Consider the following 19,913-nt stretch of genomic DNA (forward strand, 5'->3'; position numbering starts at 1 on the left):
TTACTATAGTTTGTATGCTAAAAGGGTATTTTTGTATTTATATGAAAGTTATGCAGATTATTAAAAATCATATTTGTATATCTTTCTGTAACACATCATCATCCTTTCAGGGATTTAGGCTCAATGGCCTGTTCCAGTTTAATTCCAATCTTTTCCTTGGTCATCCCTGACTTTTATATCCTCCAGCTGGGTGCTATTGCATTTTTTGGGTAGCTTGAACTGTCCATTCTTTTGATATGTTAAATCCACTTTTTTTATATATATATATTTGATATTTTCATATTTCAAGTATATGAATACTTTGTCAAATACTGAGTCTATTTTTAGTTCTTCTTTATGTATTTCTATGCTTTTTTTTTTTTTTTTTTTGGTCCAAAGAGTGTAGCCTGCGGTTCTTCACAGGAATTTCATTTCTCCATTTTCTTATTCTTTCTACTGCAGATTTTATGGTTCATAATTTACTTCCAAGTAGAGATCTTGCCAAAACTTAATAAAATCGTTTTCTTATATACTTTTGAACTTGGTTAGGTTTGAAGATTTTAATCATTTCTGTTATCTTTAGAAAGTTTGAAATTTTGATATCAATGTTGGCTTCTTTTGTATATGATACAGCACATTCAAGGTATTTAAAGCAGTTAATTTTGTTCTACAAGTTTATTTTTCATAATTTTACTTCTGACTGGAGATGGTCCTTTAAAAACCATGATTTTTTTAAAATTGATATTTGCATTCCAAATTCTTCAGCAATGATGTTTAAGGAGTATCTTCACTTTTTGATATGATGGCTTAGTCATCTACAAACAAAAAGATATTAAGTATAGTTCCACGATCCAGTTTAAATGCTGGTTTTATATTTTTCTTCCATTTCTTTACTGTTTTATCTATATACTATAGAGAAGGAAAGGATTTTGTCTATATAGATATTAAATGAGTTGTGACATTGGACATCCTTGACACCCCTCTGTTTATTGATTTCCATTTTGTAACTTTTCATTGATTCTTAGTTATATGGTTGTTCTGATACATGTTAGTTACTGCAGTAAATAGCTGATTTGGAATATTTAGATTCTTGAGTAATCCACAGTTGTTCCTTAAGAACAGGCACATTTAAGCTCAAAGGCTTAAAGAACAAACTGGACCGTAATCTACAAATGCTATGTGTTTGCATGTTGAATTTGCAACTTTTTTTCCATTAATATTTTTTAATGTAAAAGCTGGGTCAGTGCATGATCGTCCTTTTCGGAAGACATTTTCTTCTACATGTAGTTTAAGTTTTGAAGTTAATATTCGTGCATGTAACTTATAACAGTAGAGGCAGCCCTTGATTTACGCCTCACTTCCGTTTCTGAAAAAAACAGGCGTAAACTAAATTGGCATAAAACAAACCCAATTTTAATGGGAGGTACAAAGTTATGTTCCGCGCAGTCAAAAAATATGCACATTTTTTTGACTGTGTCATATAATGTTATATAAAAATATATAACATTATTATATTTAAAGCTTTGATAATACATACATATATATTTGTTAAAATAAAATTATTAATAACAAAACAAAATTATATACAAAAAATATGAAACTTAGAAAAGATGCTATGTATTTCTATGTTGAAGTTCCTGGTTTCGGATCACCTGCATTTTTTTTGGAAAAAGTATCCAGTGTTAATTGCCTATATTTTCTTTCTTTAAGGAGTTCAGTGTATGGTCGAGAAGATGAGATTACACTCCTTTTTACATTCGCACTTCGTTCCCAATCATGGTCCATTTCGCAGAGTACATCAGTCAATGTCTTTATGCTTGCAAGGATATGCTGTAAATCAGCCGTTTTTATATCTCTCAGAGGACCTTCTTCATTTTCTTTCTCCTCCTTTGGATGTTGACTTAATTGTTCAGCTAATTCTTTTTAGTCTTCATTGGAAAATGGTTTATCATGGCTCTCTAAGCCTTCTGTCACATCTTAAGCTGTAATATCATCCAATCCCACCTCTCGCACAAGCTTGGTAACTTCTTCAATAACATTCTCCTCTTGCTCTAATTCCTTGAAGTCGTGCATAAATGCTGGAAGAAGTATTCGCCATGCTCCTTTTAAACACTTTGCTGACACTTCATTCCAAGCTGCCTTGATGTTGTTAATACCCTTCAAAATATCAAATGACCGCCAATAGTCTTTAATATTTTTTTCTGAAGTGTCCAAGACTCTTACCATTTCCATAAATATTATACGGAGGTAATAGGCTTTGAAGATTGATATAATCCCCTGATCCATCGGTTGCAAAAGCGATGTTGTGTTTGGGGGACATGTAAACAATCTTGACATCCAGTAGTGTTCTTATTTCGGCAAGGTTTTGAGGATGTCCAGAGGCATTATCCAAGAGAAGCAATGCCTTGGCTGGCAAATCATTTTCTTTACAGAAGCAAAGCATGGTAGGACAAAAATAATTTGTGTACCAATCTATAAAAATGTCTTGTGTAAGCCAAGCTTTCTTGTTCCATTTCCAATAGACTGGCAGCATGGCTTTTAGACCCTTGAAGGCACGTGGTGTCTGTGAATGGTACACCAACATCGGTTTAAGCTTCAAAGTTACGGAGACATTTGCACCCAACAAAAGCGCGTCTATCTTATGCAGCTTTAAAACCTGGAGCAGAACTTTCTTCACAGGAAATGAAGGTGCATGATGACAATTTTTTCCAGTAGAGCCCAGTCTCATCAACATTAAAAATGAGATCAGGAGGATAACTTCCTTGTTCTACACAGTCTTGAAATTCTTTAGGAAAAGCAGCCGCTGCCGCAACATCTGCACTTGCTGCCGCACCACATAATTTGACACTGTGGCACTTACTTCGAGACTTAAATCTCATGAACCAACCTTTGCTTCCTAAAAATGTTTCTTCGCCTCCACTTGTTTTTTTAAGATCCTCAAAAATTGTTTTTGCTTTCTCAGTTATAACAGCCTGTGTCAGAGGAATGTTTTTCTGATTCAAGTCATCCACCCATAATGATAATAATTTTTCCATTTTTTTCATGAAGTTTACTCCTGCTATAACGTTCATGTTTTGCATTTAGTGCTGCCATAGATTGTTGCACAGACTGTTTTATTCTATCTGCATTTTTCATAATTGTAGTAACAGTCCATGGAGGTAAGCTCATACTTTTACAGACATTAGCACGTGTCTGCCCATCTTCCATTCTTTGAATCACTCCATCTTCTTTTCAAGTGTGATTGATTTCCACGCCTTCTTAACACCAAGTTCTGCTAACTTTTCTGCACTTATTTTATCAGGCATGGTATATAATTACATACTTTATCAATTTAATATGTATGTATGTAAAAAAAAATTAAATAGAACAATTAGGTAGATTCAACAGTAAAACTAAGTGTGATACATATGTCGCTCGGTAAACACTTGAGTGCCTGCTAGCGTCGTTTCTCAGTCAGACCATACTACAGTAAGAAAGCATGCGCAGGCATCTGGCATTATTGTGAACCGTCGTAAACTGAGGGCTGCCTGTATTTAGGAAACTTATTCATGTGTAGTTTTCACATTTCCACTTATCTTCTTTTAGCTCTACAATCCTTTATAGGTTCTGGCTTGCTTCACAATATTTTTCCATTCTACTCTATTCAGTGCAATACTTTTCCAATTCTTTACTCTAAGAATTCCACGGTCTTTCTTAACCTCATCTAATCATCTCTTTTCAGGTTGCATTTTACCAGCCTGTAATAGTGTCCTGACATCCCATTTTCCAAATTTCATGTTGTTAACCTTTTCCTTTGCATATGTCATTTCCGTAAAGTCATTCCAGTTTCATATTGTTTAACCTTTTCAACAAAATATTTTTTCTAGGAATGGGTTATTAGCTCATTGCCAAACCCTCCTCCTTTATCCAGGCTTGGGATTGACAACAGTATCGGTGAGCTACTCAATCCACCCATCAAATACTGCAGGTGGAGTTAGTTGCACTTATCACCTTTATTATATGTTGGAATGATAATCCTTATTCTAACTTTCTAAGATTTTTCCTTGCTGCCAATTATTGTTAAATTTTAAGTTATTTGATGAATATGATGTCTGCATATTTAACAAGTTTATTATTCCCCTGGAGAAGATTTCCATCTTCTCCACGGGATTTTCCTGATTTGCTTTGCTGTATTCCTTGTTGGATTTCTTGTAAAGTTATTTCTTCCACTGTATAGTTGGTAGTTAGTAATATATCTAGAACTGATAACTAATATTTAAGGAATTGACAACGTATACTAGAAATATAGATTAAATAAACTTTAATATATACTTTCCGATATTTCGGCGAACGTCACGTTGCCATCTTCTTGGGAACTTACTACAAAGACACGTGCACACAAGTACTAATAACAGCAAATGAGACTGAAGCTGGGAAGCTAGCGTTTTCCTAAAGTCCTGATGGTGCCCCCTGGCAGGCTATATTGGTAGTTCTTGGCCTTTGGGCTGAAGTTCTTCTGATAAAAGTTTCCCAAATTTGAGGCAGTCTCATGCATCCAAATTTGTTGAGGTTTGGCATGTTCCTAAGGGACGAGGCTGATTCCATAAATAGTCTTTCATACTTGAACTTGCTGCGGTGTATTACTGTGGCTTTCTTCCATCTTATTCTGTGGTGAGTATCCAGAGCGTGGTCTGCAAGCCCAGAGTGGCTGTACTGGTGAAATCGGATGTAATCCTTGTGTTCTGAGATTCTGATATTTACTGTCCTGCCTGTTTGGCCAAAGTAGGACAGTTTACAGCTGCAAGGGACCTGGTATACACCAGGTAGGTCTAGGGGAAGTGGTCGCTCTTTAGTGGAGCAGATAAGGGATGCCACTTTTCTATGTGGTCTGTAACAAGTGGTCAAGTCATGTTTTTTTAAGATTTTATTGATTTTTTCCGAGGTGCCTCGGATGTAGGGAATGGTGATGGATTTAGAGTAATCTTTTTTGTGAAGGGGAGGGGGTGGTGGATTGTGGATAACTGGGTTAAGTATTTTTTGGAGGGGGTAGCCGTTGGCCGAGAAAGTGTCACGGATGTGATTTAGTTCAGTGGTTAGGGCTTGATCATTAGAACAGATTATTTTTGCCCTGTTGAATAATGTTTTAATAACTGCATATTGTTGTGAGGGGGGTGGTGGGTTTGTTGGTGAATGTATCTGCCTGTATGGGTGGGTTTTCTATAAACTGAGAAAACCAAGGTTCCATCAGGTTGGCGGGTGACTAGTGTGTCTAGGAAGAGGAGGTTATTGTTTTCCTCTTTTTCCAGGGTGAATTTGATTCTAGGGTGTTGGTTGTTTAAGTGTGTTAGGAAGGAGAGGAGTGAATCCGGGCCATGTGGCCAAATAGCAAAAACATCATCAATGTAGCGAAGCCATATGGTAGGTTTTTGTGGGGCTGAGTTTAAGGCTTTCTCTTCAAACGTCTCCATGAAGAAGTTGGCCAAGGGTGGGAAAAGTGGTGAACCCATGGCTGTCCCCTCTATCTGTTTGTAGAATTTTTCCTGCCAAACGAAATAGGCTGAGATATCGGGAGGAAATTTAGCTTGGATTAGCTCTAAGGTTTCTTTGAGGGGGGACATTCGTGAATAGGGAGGAGACATCAAAACTGACCATTATGTCATTATGTTGGAGTGTAAGGTTTTCTATACTTGCTTTGAAGTGGGCTGAGTTTTTTTATGTGTGATGGTGTATTGCCAGTATAGTGTGAGAGCGCTTTGGCTAAATGCTTGGCTAGTTTGTAAGTGGGGGAATCAATGCCATCCACTATGGGACGTAATGGCACATTTTCTTTGTGTATTTTTGGGAGCCCATATATGCGGGGGGGTCTAGAGTTATAGGGTTTTAGTCTGTTGGTAATCTCCACAGGCCAAGAAGTGACCCTCTTAAGGAGCCTATAGAGTTTTCTAATTTGTGAGTTGGTGGGACTGTAATCAATGGGGAGGTAAGTGGAACGATCTAATAATAAAGCCTTGAGCTTACCTGTGTAGTCATTAAGATTGAGTACCACAGTGGCGTTCCCCTTATCCGCTTTGGTGATCACTATTTTTTTGTTTCTCTTCAATTCTTGTAGTGCTTTGTATTCACTAATGGATATGTTGGATTTTGGAGGTTTTGCTTTATTGAGAACACAGGCTACATCCAATCTAATATCGTTGGCGATGTGGTTTGGAAGTTGGCGAATCCCGCGTTCAATTTGGATCATTAATTCCTCGGCCGGTAATTTCTTAGGAGCAATGGCGAAGTTGTGACCACGTGACAGAGCGTGGAGTGCTTCGGGCTTTAATGTAGCTGACGAAAGGTTAACAACAGTGTTGGTTTGTAGTTTAGGTTTGGACGCAGAGTTCTTTATTGATTTATCAAACTTGTTGATATGTCGGCTCCGTACTCGTTCAAATTCTTTTTTTAGCTGCCATACACGAGACGTCATGTGGGACTGACCAAAGCTCGTGATTCAGCGTAAGTGAAAGCTCATTTTCTAGCATTGAAATAGCTCTGTTTATGTCGGCTAGGGAACCGTGTGTTACGGTAAGTTGCTCCCGAAGTAATGCCTGGCTAGCACGGTTGTAAATATGGAGAGCTTTCTGTGAGATGAAGCGGTGTTTAAATTTAACACAGTTCGGGATCACTTGATTATCCCGGCAGCGTTTTAGGAATGCCAGACGGTTAAGTTGTCTGGATAACTTCAGCTTCACTTTGCCATAATGGTGGGCCTTGCGTGCAAAGAGATCTCCGTGGATGATCATTATTCTTGTTGAGAGGCTTATACGCTGGTTAAACATGATAACTAATATTTAAGGAATTGACAGCGTATACTAGAAATATAGATTAAATAAACTTTAATATATACTTTCCGATATTTCGGCGAACGTCACGTTGCCATCTTCTTGGGAACTTACTACAAAGACACGTGCACACAAGTACTAATAACAGCAAATGAGACTGAAGCTAGGAAGCTAGCGTTTTCCTAAAGTCCTGATGGTGCCCCCTGGCGGGCTATATTGGTAGTTCTTGGCCTTTGGGCTGAAGTTCTTCTGATAAAAGTTTCCCAAATTTGGGGCAGTCTCATGCATCCAAATTTGTTGAGGTTTGGCATGTTCCTAAGGGCCGAGGCTGATTCCATGAATAGTCTTTCATACTTGAACTTGCTGCGGTGTATTACTGTGGCTTTCTTCCATCTTATTCTGTGGCGAGTATCCAGAGCATGGTCTGCAATCTCAGAGTGGCTGTACTGGTGAAATCGGATGTAATCCTTGTGTTCTGAGATTCTGATATTTGCTGTCCTGCCTGTTTGGCCAAAGTAGGACAATTTACAGCTGCAAGGGACTTGGTATACACCAGGTAGGTCTAGGGGAAGTGGTCGCTCTTTAGTGGAGCAGATAAGGGATGCCAATTTTCTATGTGGTCTGTAACAAGTGGTCAAATCATGTTTTTTTAAGATTTTGTTGATTTTTTCCGGGGTGCCTCGGATGTAGGGAATGGTGATGGATTTAGAGTTATCTTTTGTGAAGGGGAGGGGGTTGTGGGTAATTGGGTTAAGTATTTTTTGGATTTTTTGGGGGGAGTAGCCATTGGCTGAGAAAGTGTCACGGATGTGATTTAGTTCAGTGGTTAGGGCTTGATCATTTGAACAGATTATTTTTGCCCTAGACCTACCTGGTGTATACCAGGTCCCCTGCAGCTGTAAATTGTCCTACTTTGGCCAAACAGGCAGGACAGCAAATATCAGTATCACAGAACACAAGGATTACATCCGATTTCACCAGTACAGCCACTCTGGGCTTGCAGACCATGCTCTGGATACTCGCCACAGAATAAGATGGAAGAAAGCCACAGTAATACACCGCAGCAAGTTCAAGTATGAAAGACTATTTATGGAATCAGCCTCGTCCCTTAGGAACATGCCAAACCTCAACAAATTTGGATGTATGAGACTGCCCCAAATTTGGGAAACTTTTATCAGAAGAACTTCAGCCCAAAGGCCAAGAACTACCAATATAGCCCGCCAGGGGGCACCATCAGGACTTTAGGAAAACGCTAGCTTCCCAGCTTCAATCTCATTTGCTGTTATTAGTACTTGTGTGCACGTGTCTTTGTAGTAAGTTCCCAAGAAGATGGCAACGTGACGTTCGCCGAAATATCGGAAAGTATATATTAAAGTTTATTTAATCTATATTTCTAGTATACGCTGTCAATTCCTTAAATATTAGTTATCATGTTTAACCAGCGTATAAGCCTCTCAACAAGAATAATATCTAGAACTGATATAATGCTATCTTACCATATGTTTTGGAAGAAGTCCAGCCAGATTTTCTCTATAGAAGTGTATCACATCTATATGAAATAATCTTTTTGGTATGATGTAATGTCATCAAGGTTATTTTCTTATGTATATACTACCTGCAATGGGCAGTATACCACAAGATTTCATGACTGGTTGTCAAACAAAAATTATATTTGAAATGGGTTAGCTACATATACCGGCCACTGAATTAGAAACTTTATTTAATCATCATTGTTTATTTATAATTTTTTTTTTAAATTATAAATAGGGAAATGAATCAAAACAAATGAATCTGTGTACGCTGAGATTAGATTCGGAGGTTGTTATGACGTGAAGGAAAGCCAGGCTTCTCTGTCGTATGTTAATTGACAGATCTCTGGTGTGGAGAGTTGGGAGGAAACAGGGAGATTGTTGCAGATGCATTTCCAATATTGAGTTTGCAGTCTGCCTCTTTTTTTTTTTTTCTTTTCCCATCTGTAGGGATATAAAGGACCAGAGCATCAACAGGTGTAGAGGGTGGGTGTCTGAGTTAGTGACCGAGCCATTTTATTTGGTTGCTTTGAATAGTATTGACTAGAGGATCTTGCTGGGTTTCTTCTAATATAGTAGAGTTGTGGTCGTGCGGGGAGTAGTCCAGGATATTTCTTAAACAAGTAGTTCCGAAGCTGTTTATAATATTGGTTGCTGCTTCTGTTGAGATGTTCCAGGTCTGGGAGCCATATAGAAAGATAGACTGGCTGGTGAACTTATAAAGACAAATTTTCATCTCCTTCGAGATGAGGCTTGACTTCCAGTATTGTTTAAGTCTTTTCTATGGAACTGGAGTGCTTTTTGTTTTCTTGTCTTAATGTCTGTTAAAGAATCTAAAATGTGTGATCCTAGGTACGCAAAGTCCTCTACTTCGTCAAAGTAATCATTTTGATTTATATAGATGTGCCCATATCTTTGTTTTTTTTTTTTTTTTTTTGAGAGTTTATTTTTAGTCCAAATATTTCTGCAGTTAGACTGTTAAAGTGGTTTGGTGCATCTATGATGTTAGTCAATGAGGACTATATCATCTGCAAAACTCAGGTCTGCAAGGTGCATCTGTGTATATGGGTCTTGGATGAGAATTCCAGATTTAACTTGGATCAATTTAAAAATATAGTAATATAGTTAATCACTATGATAAATAGATATGGAACCAGAGTATCTCCCTGTAGGACTCCTGTGGTAATGGGAAAACTATCTGTTTCGTCTCCATTAACTGATACTGTAGCTTGATAATCCTGGTAGGGTGCCTTGACTGCCCTGATTTTCGATATCATGTAATGTCAAGATAATTTTCTTATGTATATACCTGCAATAGGCATACCAAATATAGCAGTTTACCACAAGATTTCATGTCTGGTTGTCAAACAAAAAATATAATTGAAATGGGTCAGTAGCTACATATACTGGCCATTGAATTAGAAACTTTTATTTAATACAGTGTTTCAATACAGGCCATGAAAGTGTGTAGGTGATCAGCCAGCACATTCTGGTAGCTTGCAGTGTTTAAGGACCTCTCCAGACACACTAAGGGACCTAATGTTTCTCATGAGGAGGCTACCCAAACCATCAGTGCTACTACAACCTTCTTGAATAGAACCACCCTGGCATGATGGGGCCATGACCTCATTGTTGATGCCATACCTACACTCTCCCATCAGCTTGATAATAGGATTCATCAGACCATAATTCTGGTCCAGTTTGATGGTTCTGACACTAGGCAAGGGGCAGTGCTTGATGACGAGCTGTCAACAATGGTACACAATTAGGATATTGGCTCTTGTAGCCCATGGTATGCAGGGTATGCTGTATTGTTCGCTTGCTGATGCCGCTTGGACCTCTGATATTGAAACTGAATGTAATTTATGCCACTGCTGCCCTGCAGTTGATCTGTATGAGTCTGGACATTCTATGTCAATTCCATCAATGGCATGTGGTCAGCCACCACTTACTCGCTGGGTACTGATATGTTCATTGATAGTATACTCATGATAGGCTCTTGATACAACTGCCCTCAAGAATCCCCAGGGTTCTTACCTCCTCTCCTCTTCCTCTTAAGTATATTAGGCCTAGTGGCCTATTATGATTTGAAACCATTACCACCTCAAGCATAAGGTGATTAGCCCTATGCCTCTCGCTGTCTCCTATGTCTGTAGATGCGTGTGTTCACGGGGCCAGTTTGACAAGTCTCCAGGTGAAAAAAAACTCCTACCTCTGTATGAGACTGGCTAACTCACCTTTAGTTGAAAGAGACCAGATAAAGGTTCTTCACATCTTAGGTGGGAATCAAACCCAGGTCTTTCCTACCAAAGGGCTTAGTCTATACCGACTGAGCTATGGAGGCTCCAGGATTCTTACCACTTGGGTGATATAATGACCCATCTGTCTTGCACCAATAATACGTCCATAATTGAAGTTGCTAAGATCGCCACATTTACCCATATTCATTGATTGCGATACACTGTGAAGCCCCAATGTTTGCCATTTTACTGCCTCATTCAGTTTGGGTATGTTTCACTTAGTGTGGAGAATGCCAGTGTCAACTTCCCATCACCTTTATCTGTAATGTTTTGTCTATCCAGTGTATTTATAGTGGTTCCTTATGAAGGTTGCAAGTAAGTGACATTAATTTTAGCTAAATGGAACCTTCCACAATTTAAACCTTAATTCTAGGTTTTTATAGTTTCATGCTCTTCTGGTTCTTTTTTTTGTCTACTATTATTATTTGCATTTATATTTATATTGTCATTTTGTGTGCTTTATGTATGATTCCTGCGAATTCTTTGTGTTCTGTCTTCAATGTATAATTTCCCTCTTTCCTTTGTTATGTTCCTGCAGTTTTCTTTTGTTTAGTTTCCCATGATTTTTTTTTTATTTGCCCTGATTGTTCTGTTTTATTATTATTTTGTACTCCCCAAGAAGTTCACAAGACTCATTGCAGAAAGTCCATCATAGACAACACAGTCTACCATACCAATTCTTTAAACTAATTCACTTTCTGTAGATTCATCACCTTATCAGGTAATGAATGTTCAAAGAGAACCTTCATGCTAAAAAACCACTTCTCATCATTTTACTCATCACCTCCTTTTGAAACTTCCAGGGATTGTGAAAAAAAATCTCCCGTGTTAATCCTGTATATGATGCCATCCCTTCATTTTCTATCCATTGTGCTGCAATTTGCCTGCACTCAGTTTATCCTCATAACTAACATTATGAAGTCTGATATAAATTTTGTTATCTGCCTCTCTACCATCTCTAAGGTTAATTTATCCTCTTTCAAATCCTGGTAACTAGATGTAATCACAATAATCTAGAGTGGCCTGATCAGGGTTTATACAATAAAATCACTCTAATTTTATCTCTGCTGGTCAAAGTCCTTAGTATTGCAGCAGTCCTCTGGGTTGCCTTCACCACATTTTACAATTTGTGTCCCCTCAACTTTGTTTTTTTCAACTGTCACTACAATATCATTTGCCTCCACTTTCTCTAGTATAGTTCCACCAATAGGGTAGGTAACTTCCCATCAGTGGATCCCAAATTTCAAGACCTTACATTTAGTTGCATTAAACTGATATCCCCATTCAATTATCAATCTATCCAACTTATTTAAATTCCACCTGAAGTGCTACCACATCAGCACTATTCTTTAATAATCCACAGGATTATTAAAGAATAAGCCTGTAGTTAGAAATACTAACTACAGGCTAGTTAGTATTTCTTCTGTAATTGTGAAGATTTGTGAGAAATTAGTGAGAGATCATATAAAGAATTGGACAGATGAGGTAATATGTCAGTATGGATTAAGATTTGTTAAGGGGTGCTCTTGTTTTAGCAATTTGCTTGCCTAAAGTGACAAGATCCGTGGATGAGGGAAAGGAATATACTGTTTTTTAATTATTTTACAAAGGTATTTGATAGAGTGCAGTACGATAAGTGGATATTAAAGTTTCAATTTAAGGTATCAGGTCCCAGTACTGATTTGTACAATTCCACTTGTGATTTTCTTTTCCTTGATACTGTTTTCCCTGTACACAGCTGTGATGTTTATCAGACAGCCAGTTTCAAATCCAGTTCGCTAATACCTTATACCTTACTGATACCTTAAATTGATGATCTCTCACTAATTTCTCACAAATCTTCACAATTACAGAAGAAATACTAACTAGCCTGTAGTCTGACACCTGCATTTTCTCCCACTACCATTCTTATGCAGTCTTACCTTTCTTCGTCTCCTTGGGCAGTCTAGAATTATAGAATAAATGAAAGTCTACCTACTTTCTCAGTAGGTAGACTTTCATTGAACAGCCAGATATCTATGGAGCTGTCATCAGTTCCTTAGAATATTCTCTTAAAACATGTAGAAAAATTCCATCTAGTCTTATTGACTTCTAGAGTAGTTAGTGCTTGAAACTCGTTCTTGAAACACTTCTAAACTGTCGATCCTTTCCATCCTTCCACGACCCTTCTGTTTGGGGGTCATGGAGTGGATTGTCCAGTGATCATACTGGCCTTTTTCATTCTTCCTCTTTTTCTTTGATTTTCTTCCTATATCTTTCAATCTACCTCTAAAAAAAGACTCTGCCTCTATAAGGCTGAGTCTTTTTTTACTCTCCTTTCTTTCAGACCACCTTTCTTCTTATGAATGTCTTCTGCAATATCAGGGTTATCAGTTCCTCCTTCTAATGAGTTTCAGCTTCACAACTACACTTGCATTTGAAACTTATTCTTAACTAATCCTTTACCTAGTTTGTTTTTCACACGCTCTCCTTAAAGTTTGTGGTTACTACACTATCCAGTTCTGTCAGACTTCTTGCATGATATATATATATATATATATATATATATATACTGTTTGCTTAAATTCTGCAGTTACCGTGTATGTACTGCTTACAGTTCACCAAGAACCCCTCTTGTTCATTCTGTTTCTTTGGAATAGTTGTCTATTTTTTTTTATCATCTCATATTTACAATAATTCAAATCAAAATTCCAGTTCTAAGTTATTTAACTTACTTATATATAATTCTAAAATTAACATTGCTGAACAGTTCATGAAAAATCTTAGTTTTCAACTTAAAGATGAGTAAGCCCTTCCCACATGGAGGTGGCAGAGTTTTTAATTCTGCCTGCACACTGGCCACAGAACAAATGCATTTAAATGGAAAATGCACTGCAAGCAACAACAAATGAACATCCAAAAAATAATAGTTAATAATTCAAAATTATAAAGGAGGGGGGGGATTCTTTTGATGATGGAACTCTATCAACCTGCAAACTTGCATGTTGTCATCTAATATGCCCTAGAATGCAACTAATAGAAGAAATTCTAAAATTAATTCAATTGTTTTTTTCAGTCTATATACAATAGGGTACCCAAAAATAACTGAAATTATTAAAATTTATAATACCATATTCTAGTCTCTTTCAAAATACTCTACATGTGAGTCACCCTATGGTTTTTCCACTGCTGGGAACAGATCTGGAACTGTTCAAATGGAATACTGTTTTGTGGCCTCCAGCAACTTTTTTTTCATCCACATCAAGTTGCTGCCCTTTTGTGATTTTCTTTATCTGTGAGGATAAAGAAAAAAAAATCACATGGAGATCAAGAGAGATCAGGTGTGTGTGTGTAAGGAGGGAGGGGAACAACTGCCATGTTGTTTTTCATCAAGAACTGTTGGACAGACAAGGCTGTGTGGGCTGGGCATTGTTGTGGTACATCAACCAATCTCTGCTACTCCACATTTCTGGCCGTTTTCGTTGCACACTGTCACGCAGTCTTCTCAAAACATTGAGATAAAAGTATTGTTTCACTGTCTGTTCAGGAGGAACAAATTGTTTGTGTACAATTCCATTCACTTAATTTGGATTATGGAATGTTAGTGTGGATAAGAGGATCGCTGACTGACAGATATCAAAAAGTGGTCTCCAGGAATTGCGAGTCTGCAAGATTTAAGGTAACCAGTGGTGTACCACAAGGACCAGTGCTTGGTCCACTGTTATTCATTCTGTACATTAATGATATTGGGAAGGATATGACAAGCAACATACAGCTGTTTGCTGATGAATGTAAACATAGGTAGGGTAATCAGGAATGTCGCTGATATGCAGTACTTGCAGAATAATTTGAATAGGCTAGAATTGTAGGTATGGGAAAATGGATGTCAGTAAATGTAAAGTCATTCACTTTGGCGTGATTAATTATCCAATGTCATATTATATTGGTGGGATTATGCTAGAAGAAACTGATGAGGCTAGGGATCTTGGAATGTTAGCAGATAGGAAGTTGTAGTTCAGGGGCCATATAGCAAAGATTGTAAATATAACTCAAAAGATAATTGCAATGCTGAAACAAACATTCACATGTAAAGATAAGGATATCATTTTGCCTCTTTTACAAGGCCTTGACAAGACCTCACTTGGACTATTGTGCACAGTTTTGGTCTCCTGGTTTCCATTGTGATTCTGATATATTGGAGAGAATGCAAAGGAGCGTTAAAAATGATATCAGGATTGTGGAATACTGATTATGAAGACAGATTGAGAATTTGTAGACTGCAGACACTAGCAAACAGTAGAAAGAGGGGGTGATGTGATTGAGATTTATCATCTTCTGAAAGGGTCATACAGGATTTCAGTTCATGGAATTTTTCAATATATGGAGGGTGGAGAAAGGACAACAGGGCATCTTTGGAAGCTGAGAATGAATGCCACTAAGAAGGGGAGGGGGGAGCTAGATTTTTATCTCGTAGGATGGTGCATGATTGGAATGGATTGCCATTGGATGTTGTTAGTGCAAGCAGTGTTAATGAATTCAAGAATAAGTATGATAGCTGGTGCATGTAGTGTGTCACCTCCCTTGATGAGTCCCTGACTCCCTGGAGATATCTCTTAATAATAATAATATCAAAAAAATGAACAAATCATCGCTGTCTTGATGTTTGATCGAACTTGACTTCTTTGGTCTCAGTGAATTTGCGTGTTTCCATTGGCTTGATGCTTGTTTTGTTTCTGGATCATAACTGTGGTGCCAAGATTCATCAAAACTTTGAAAGAAAGCTCTGGTCATTAAGAACTTTCTAGCAACCACACCCATGCTTATCATACTAACTAAAAAATTCATACATATGTTATTCAAATAAGCAATTTACACAGATATAGATTAAACAAGAATATTTAATATTCTTATTTATATTCCAATCACTGTAATGAAGATAATTTGAGTTTTCTTATTCCTGAATAAAAATAATTCACAGATTTAGAGTGGTAGAGGAGAACTTAGAGAGGAAATATAAACTGGTTAGCACATCTTATATAATGATTAGGTACTAAGGCCAATCACAACTGTTAAAGGAGAATGTGTGGAAAGAGGGTAAGGTGATAAATATAATCCTAAACCTTTGTTTAAGAAAGAAACAGAAATAAGAGTTTACTGAGGGCTTTCTGGCCCACTTCAAATTCTGGTATAAGTGGTCACAAGGACACACACATGCACATGACTGCTTTACTTATGCAAACTACATCTCGCTTCCAATTCTTACTCCATCACATCTGTATATAATCTTCTGTATGTGAAGATTAGCTGCAACATTTTGGAAGCAAATTTGTTAAAGCCAAAAGGCAATGCAGAGAAATAAAACTAGTTTCATTCCCAACAAATATAAATACTTAACAGAATACTAGGGACATGGAGAATGTTAAACACAGGAGGATAAAAGTCTACATCTTGAAAGGTCATCAATTTCCTGATATGTACCCACCAAGGGGTGTTCAGATTGCTGTGACAGCATTACATGATTAAGTTTGCATAATTATTAATCTCCTATCAGCAATTTCCTCCAAGTCAATCTATAGCTTGTGAGGACTCCAATATTGTTATATTGGACTGAACCCAGCTTGTTCTTCTCCAAGTTTCTCTTCAACAATCTTTTGTGAAAAAGTGGAGCATTTTGAGTCATTGTTCAAGTCATTGCTAATTTGAGAACAATCAGCTGACAAAGAAAATGGAAAAAATGGTCCTTGTTGGAGTGGAGGAAAATTTAATGTGAGAATTACTGAGAAATTCCTCTAATTCTCACATTCAGTTTTATTCCCTTTTTTATACAGATGGGTACTATGAGAACTCTACTCCAATCATTAGGAATTCGACCTTCTGACCAGGTCCCCCCCCTGAATTAAGCAGTGTAGCCACTGCAAAACTTTTATATCTCCATTCTTCAGCATTTCTGGTCAAATATCATTTACTTCAGCTGCCTGTCCACATGTCAAGTTTTTGACAGCTTTTTTCTACCTTGAGTGTTTATGTACTCCTCTTTTGCATTCCTCTTGAAAATTTTCTAGTATGGTTGTCACTGCTTGCTTGCTTGTTCATTTAACAGTCTTTCAAAGTAATTACTATAGACATCTAGGATATCCTTATCTTCAGTTTTCATGCTACCTTTATCAACTCTGATTCCTTTTACAGTACTCTTTCCTCCATTTCTAAGCTTCTTTAATGCCCTCAGAACATTTTTCCACCTCTGATATTTATTTTCTATATTCTTACCAAAGTTCCCCCCCCCCCCATGATTTTTTAAAGCTACTTTTACACACAGCTTACCTCGCTTACATTTTTCTCTATATTCTTTTAGGTCATCTGTCAACTTATTTGCTAGGAACTTTTGGTATGCTTTCTTCCAGAACTGCTTCTTTAGCTTATGGTGTTCTTATTTTTCTATCTTTACAGACAACTTCACCACATACCTCCCTAGTTGAACCAATCAGTCTTCTTTACAGTTTGCCACTGAGACTCCAAGGTTTGGTTCTTGGTTTCAGTTTGTTTCATTTTTTCTTCAATGTTTGTATAGAGTCAAGTCTACAATTTACCTGTAAAAGCTGCTCAACTTTAATTCTCTTTAAACTTTTACATGCTTTTCAACATGATATCCATTTTTATCCTGCTTAGTACTAAGTAATGGTCACTTTCAATTTCAAATTCTCTGGACACTCTTGTATCCTGAATGAGTATGATGATATTGCTATCAACAGTGACGTAGTCAATGAGGCTTTTCTTATTTCTTGTCTTCTCCCCATATGAACTTGTGCACATCTTTATGTTGAATCATGATGTTAGTAATGACCAGTCTGTATCCTGAGCAGAAGTCCTGTAAATACTTACCATTATTATTAGCTTTGCACTTTCTCCAAATTTTCCGAAATTTTCCTATATGCCTGTTGGGATTCATTTCCTACTCTGCTGTTCAGATCTCCAACAAGGACCACTTTTTCCATTTTCTTTGTCAGCTGCTTGTTCTCATGACTAATGACTAAAAATCCCTCCACTTCTTTCTTGTGAGAACCTTTTATAAGGACCATAAGCACAAATAAGTTTCATTGTCCATGTCCCCATTTTGAAATTTGCCTACACAACTATACTTGAAACTGCCTTCCAATCAAGAAGTTTATCTTTGTGTTTGGTGTTGAATATTATTGCTACTCTTTCCTTTCCTTGATCGTTATTGCCTGAAAATAGCATTCCATAGCTTTATTTTTTAATAAGATCTTACCTGTTTTTTTTTTTTTTGTTTTCTTTGTCTCAGTAATGCCAATTATGTCTACGTGGTACTTTTCCAATTGTTATGCAAGTTCGATTTCCTTTCCATTAATACTCTTTATATATTGATGGTTCTTATCTTCAGTTCTTCTGATGTTGGATTTATTCTTCTTCTGGATGTTGAGTTGGAGCTTGTTCCAGTAGCTGACTTTTCATTGTTCATCCTGGTTCCCTGACAAAAACAGTAGGGGCCTTGTTTAGGTGGGCAATGCCCTAGCTGGCATGAAATTTGTACCATCATGTGAATTTGTTTTTTAAGTCAATAGAGAATACAGTTTGTTCAGCTAAGTTTCAAATTGCCAGCCCATCCTAGTTTGTTCAGTACCAAGTAGATACCTACTAACACAGCACACCATGTGAAAGTAAGGATCAGACATTAGTTCAGAAGCTCCAGTCAATTCTCCACATTCTTGAAAGCTTTGACCCTTAAAAATTCTTGAAGGGTGTTTGTTTTTTTTTTTATATAACAAAAATGCTTTTCTTCTATGTATTACCATTTGAAACCAGAGTACATTTAGCAAGATAATTCAGCTCATTTATAATTATACTCTAGCCATTTGTTCTCAATAATTGGTATAAATAATCTATAGCTGATTATCACCAATAAACCTTTTGTTGGTTTATTTAGTAAAAAAGACAATATTAAAAAAAAAAATTGCCAATCTTGTTTAACTGGTTTTTGGAATACATAAATGAGAAATCAATTTTAATCAATTTTTTTTTTCTTGCTTTCAGATCCTTATCAAAATGCTTAGAATATATAAAAAAAAATTAGTTTTGATGTCGTCCACAGAAACTAAAAGTTAAATATAGAACAATTTTTTTTTTTAATTCATAGATTTGTCTGAAGTGGATTACATATTTTTCTGGGGAAGGGGGGGAGGATAATTTTTGTGTTTATTTGAATTCTCAGAATAAATTCCTGATGTATGAAAATTTAATAAAGCCAATGGGATATAACCGATGTAATCTTATATTTTGTTAAATCTTTTGTTAAAAATAATATTTTCCTTATGACATTTCTTTTTATCTATTTCAGGATTCTAAACCTATAGATTTTTCATCAAATCCAGTATACGAACCAAGTTTTAAGTTTTATGATAAAACCCTTCTTGATCACATTGCTAATGGAGACTATAATGTTCATGAATTCTTTAGATTACTGGCACTGTGCCATACTGTAATGTGTGAAGAAAAAGATGGTAGGTATATAAATTGATATATTTTTAACAGTAATATTCAAGCAATCTTAAATGGTGTAAGTAGGATCCTCAGTAAAGACTTTTTTCAAAATCATGTGACAGGTATATGTATAAATGTCTTTAGTATCATCTACAAATACCATATATCCATATTCAGCTTTCATAGTTGTTGAAATCACTCATTTTGTGATTTTCCTGATTGCTGGCATTAGTGAAACTTGGCTTTCAAGTTTCACTAATGTCTTTGCACTCATCTGGAATTATAGCATTTTCAGGAAGAAGTAGGAAATGAGATGGTATTACTAATGATATTAGATGATTTGAGTACAGTCTCCATGTAGGGTAAAAACCCATGGAAGGAACAATAATAATATGCAGCAGTGAGTTTAAGGCTCTGATGCAAAGTGGAGCACTGACAGGATGAAATATATGTTTGGCGAATGTTAGATTTGATTGCATTCAAATGTAACACTCAGTGATCAATTTCTTTGATCATTAAGGATGTGACTGTTTTGCCACCAGTTGGTGAGAGTAACCATGCCACACTGACCTGACAAGTAGCTAAGTATGTGGATGTTCTAATTAGGAAAGGATACATACTGAATTACAGAGCCGGAAATTATGATAACCTTAGAATTCTGTGTTCATTTATTTATCAATAATGTGGAGAAAGTGGTGAAAAGATGCTGCAGTATCTGAAGATCTTTCTAGAGTTCAAAGACATATAGGGTGGGAGTGAAATGGTGTTGCAGTGGCTAAACTGTAATTCAGAAGGTTGAATTCCAAATGATTGGAGTAGAGCTATAATAG

The 19,913-nt window shown here is 36.7% G+C and overlaps 1 protein-coding gene across 3 annotated transcripts in view; it reads left to right on the forward strand.

The window, feature by feature from the left end:
- Window positions 1–19,913, forward strand: part of LOC150105831 (phospholipid-transporting ATPase ID-like) — a 311,509-nt gene that overhangs the window by 165,933 nt on the left and 125,663 nt on the right. For all 3 annotated transcript variants that reach the window (XM_090394368.1, XM_090394369.1, XM_090394370.1), the window contains one exon: window positions 18,941–19,103. In XM_090394368.1, the coding sequence (XP_090250494.1) occupies window positions 18,941–19,103 (163 nt within the window). The remainder of the gene's footprint in view (window positions 1–18,940; window positions 19,104–19,913) is intronic.

The sequence above is a fragment of the Typopeltis vanoorti genome, chromosome 6 (genome assembly GCF_054136105.1).
Source record: "Typopeltis vanoorti isolate ZY-2024b chromosome 6, IOZ_Tvanoo_1.0, whole genome shotgun sequence".
Lineage (NCBI taxonomy): Eukaryota > Metazoa > Arthropoda > Arachnida > Uropygi > Thelyphonidae > Typopeltis > Typopeltis vanoorti.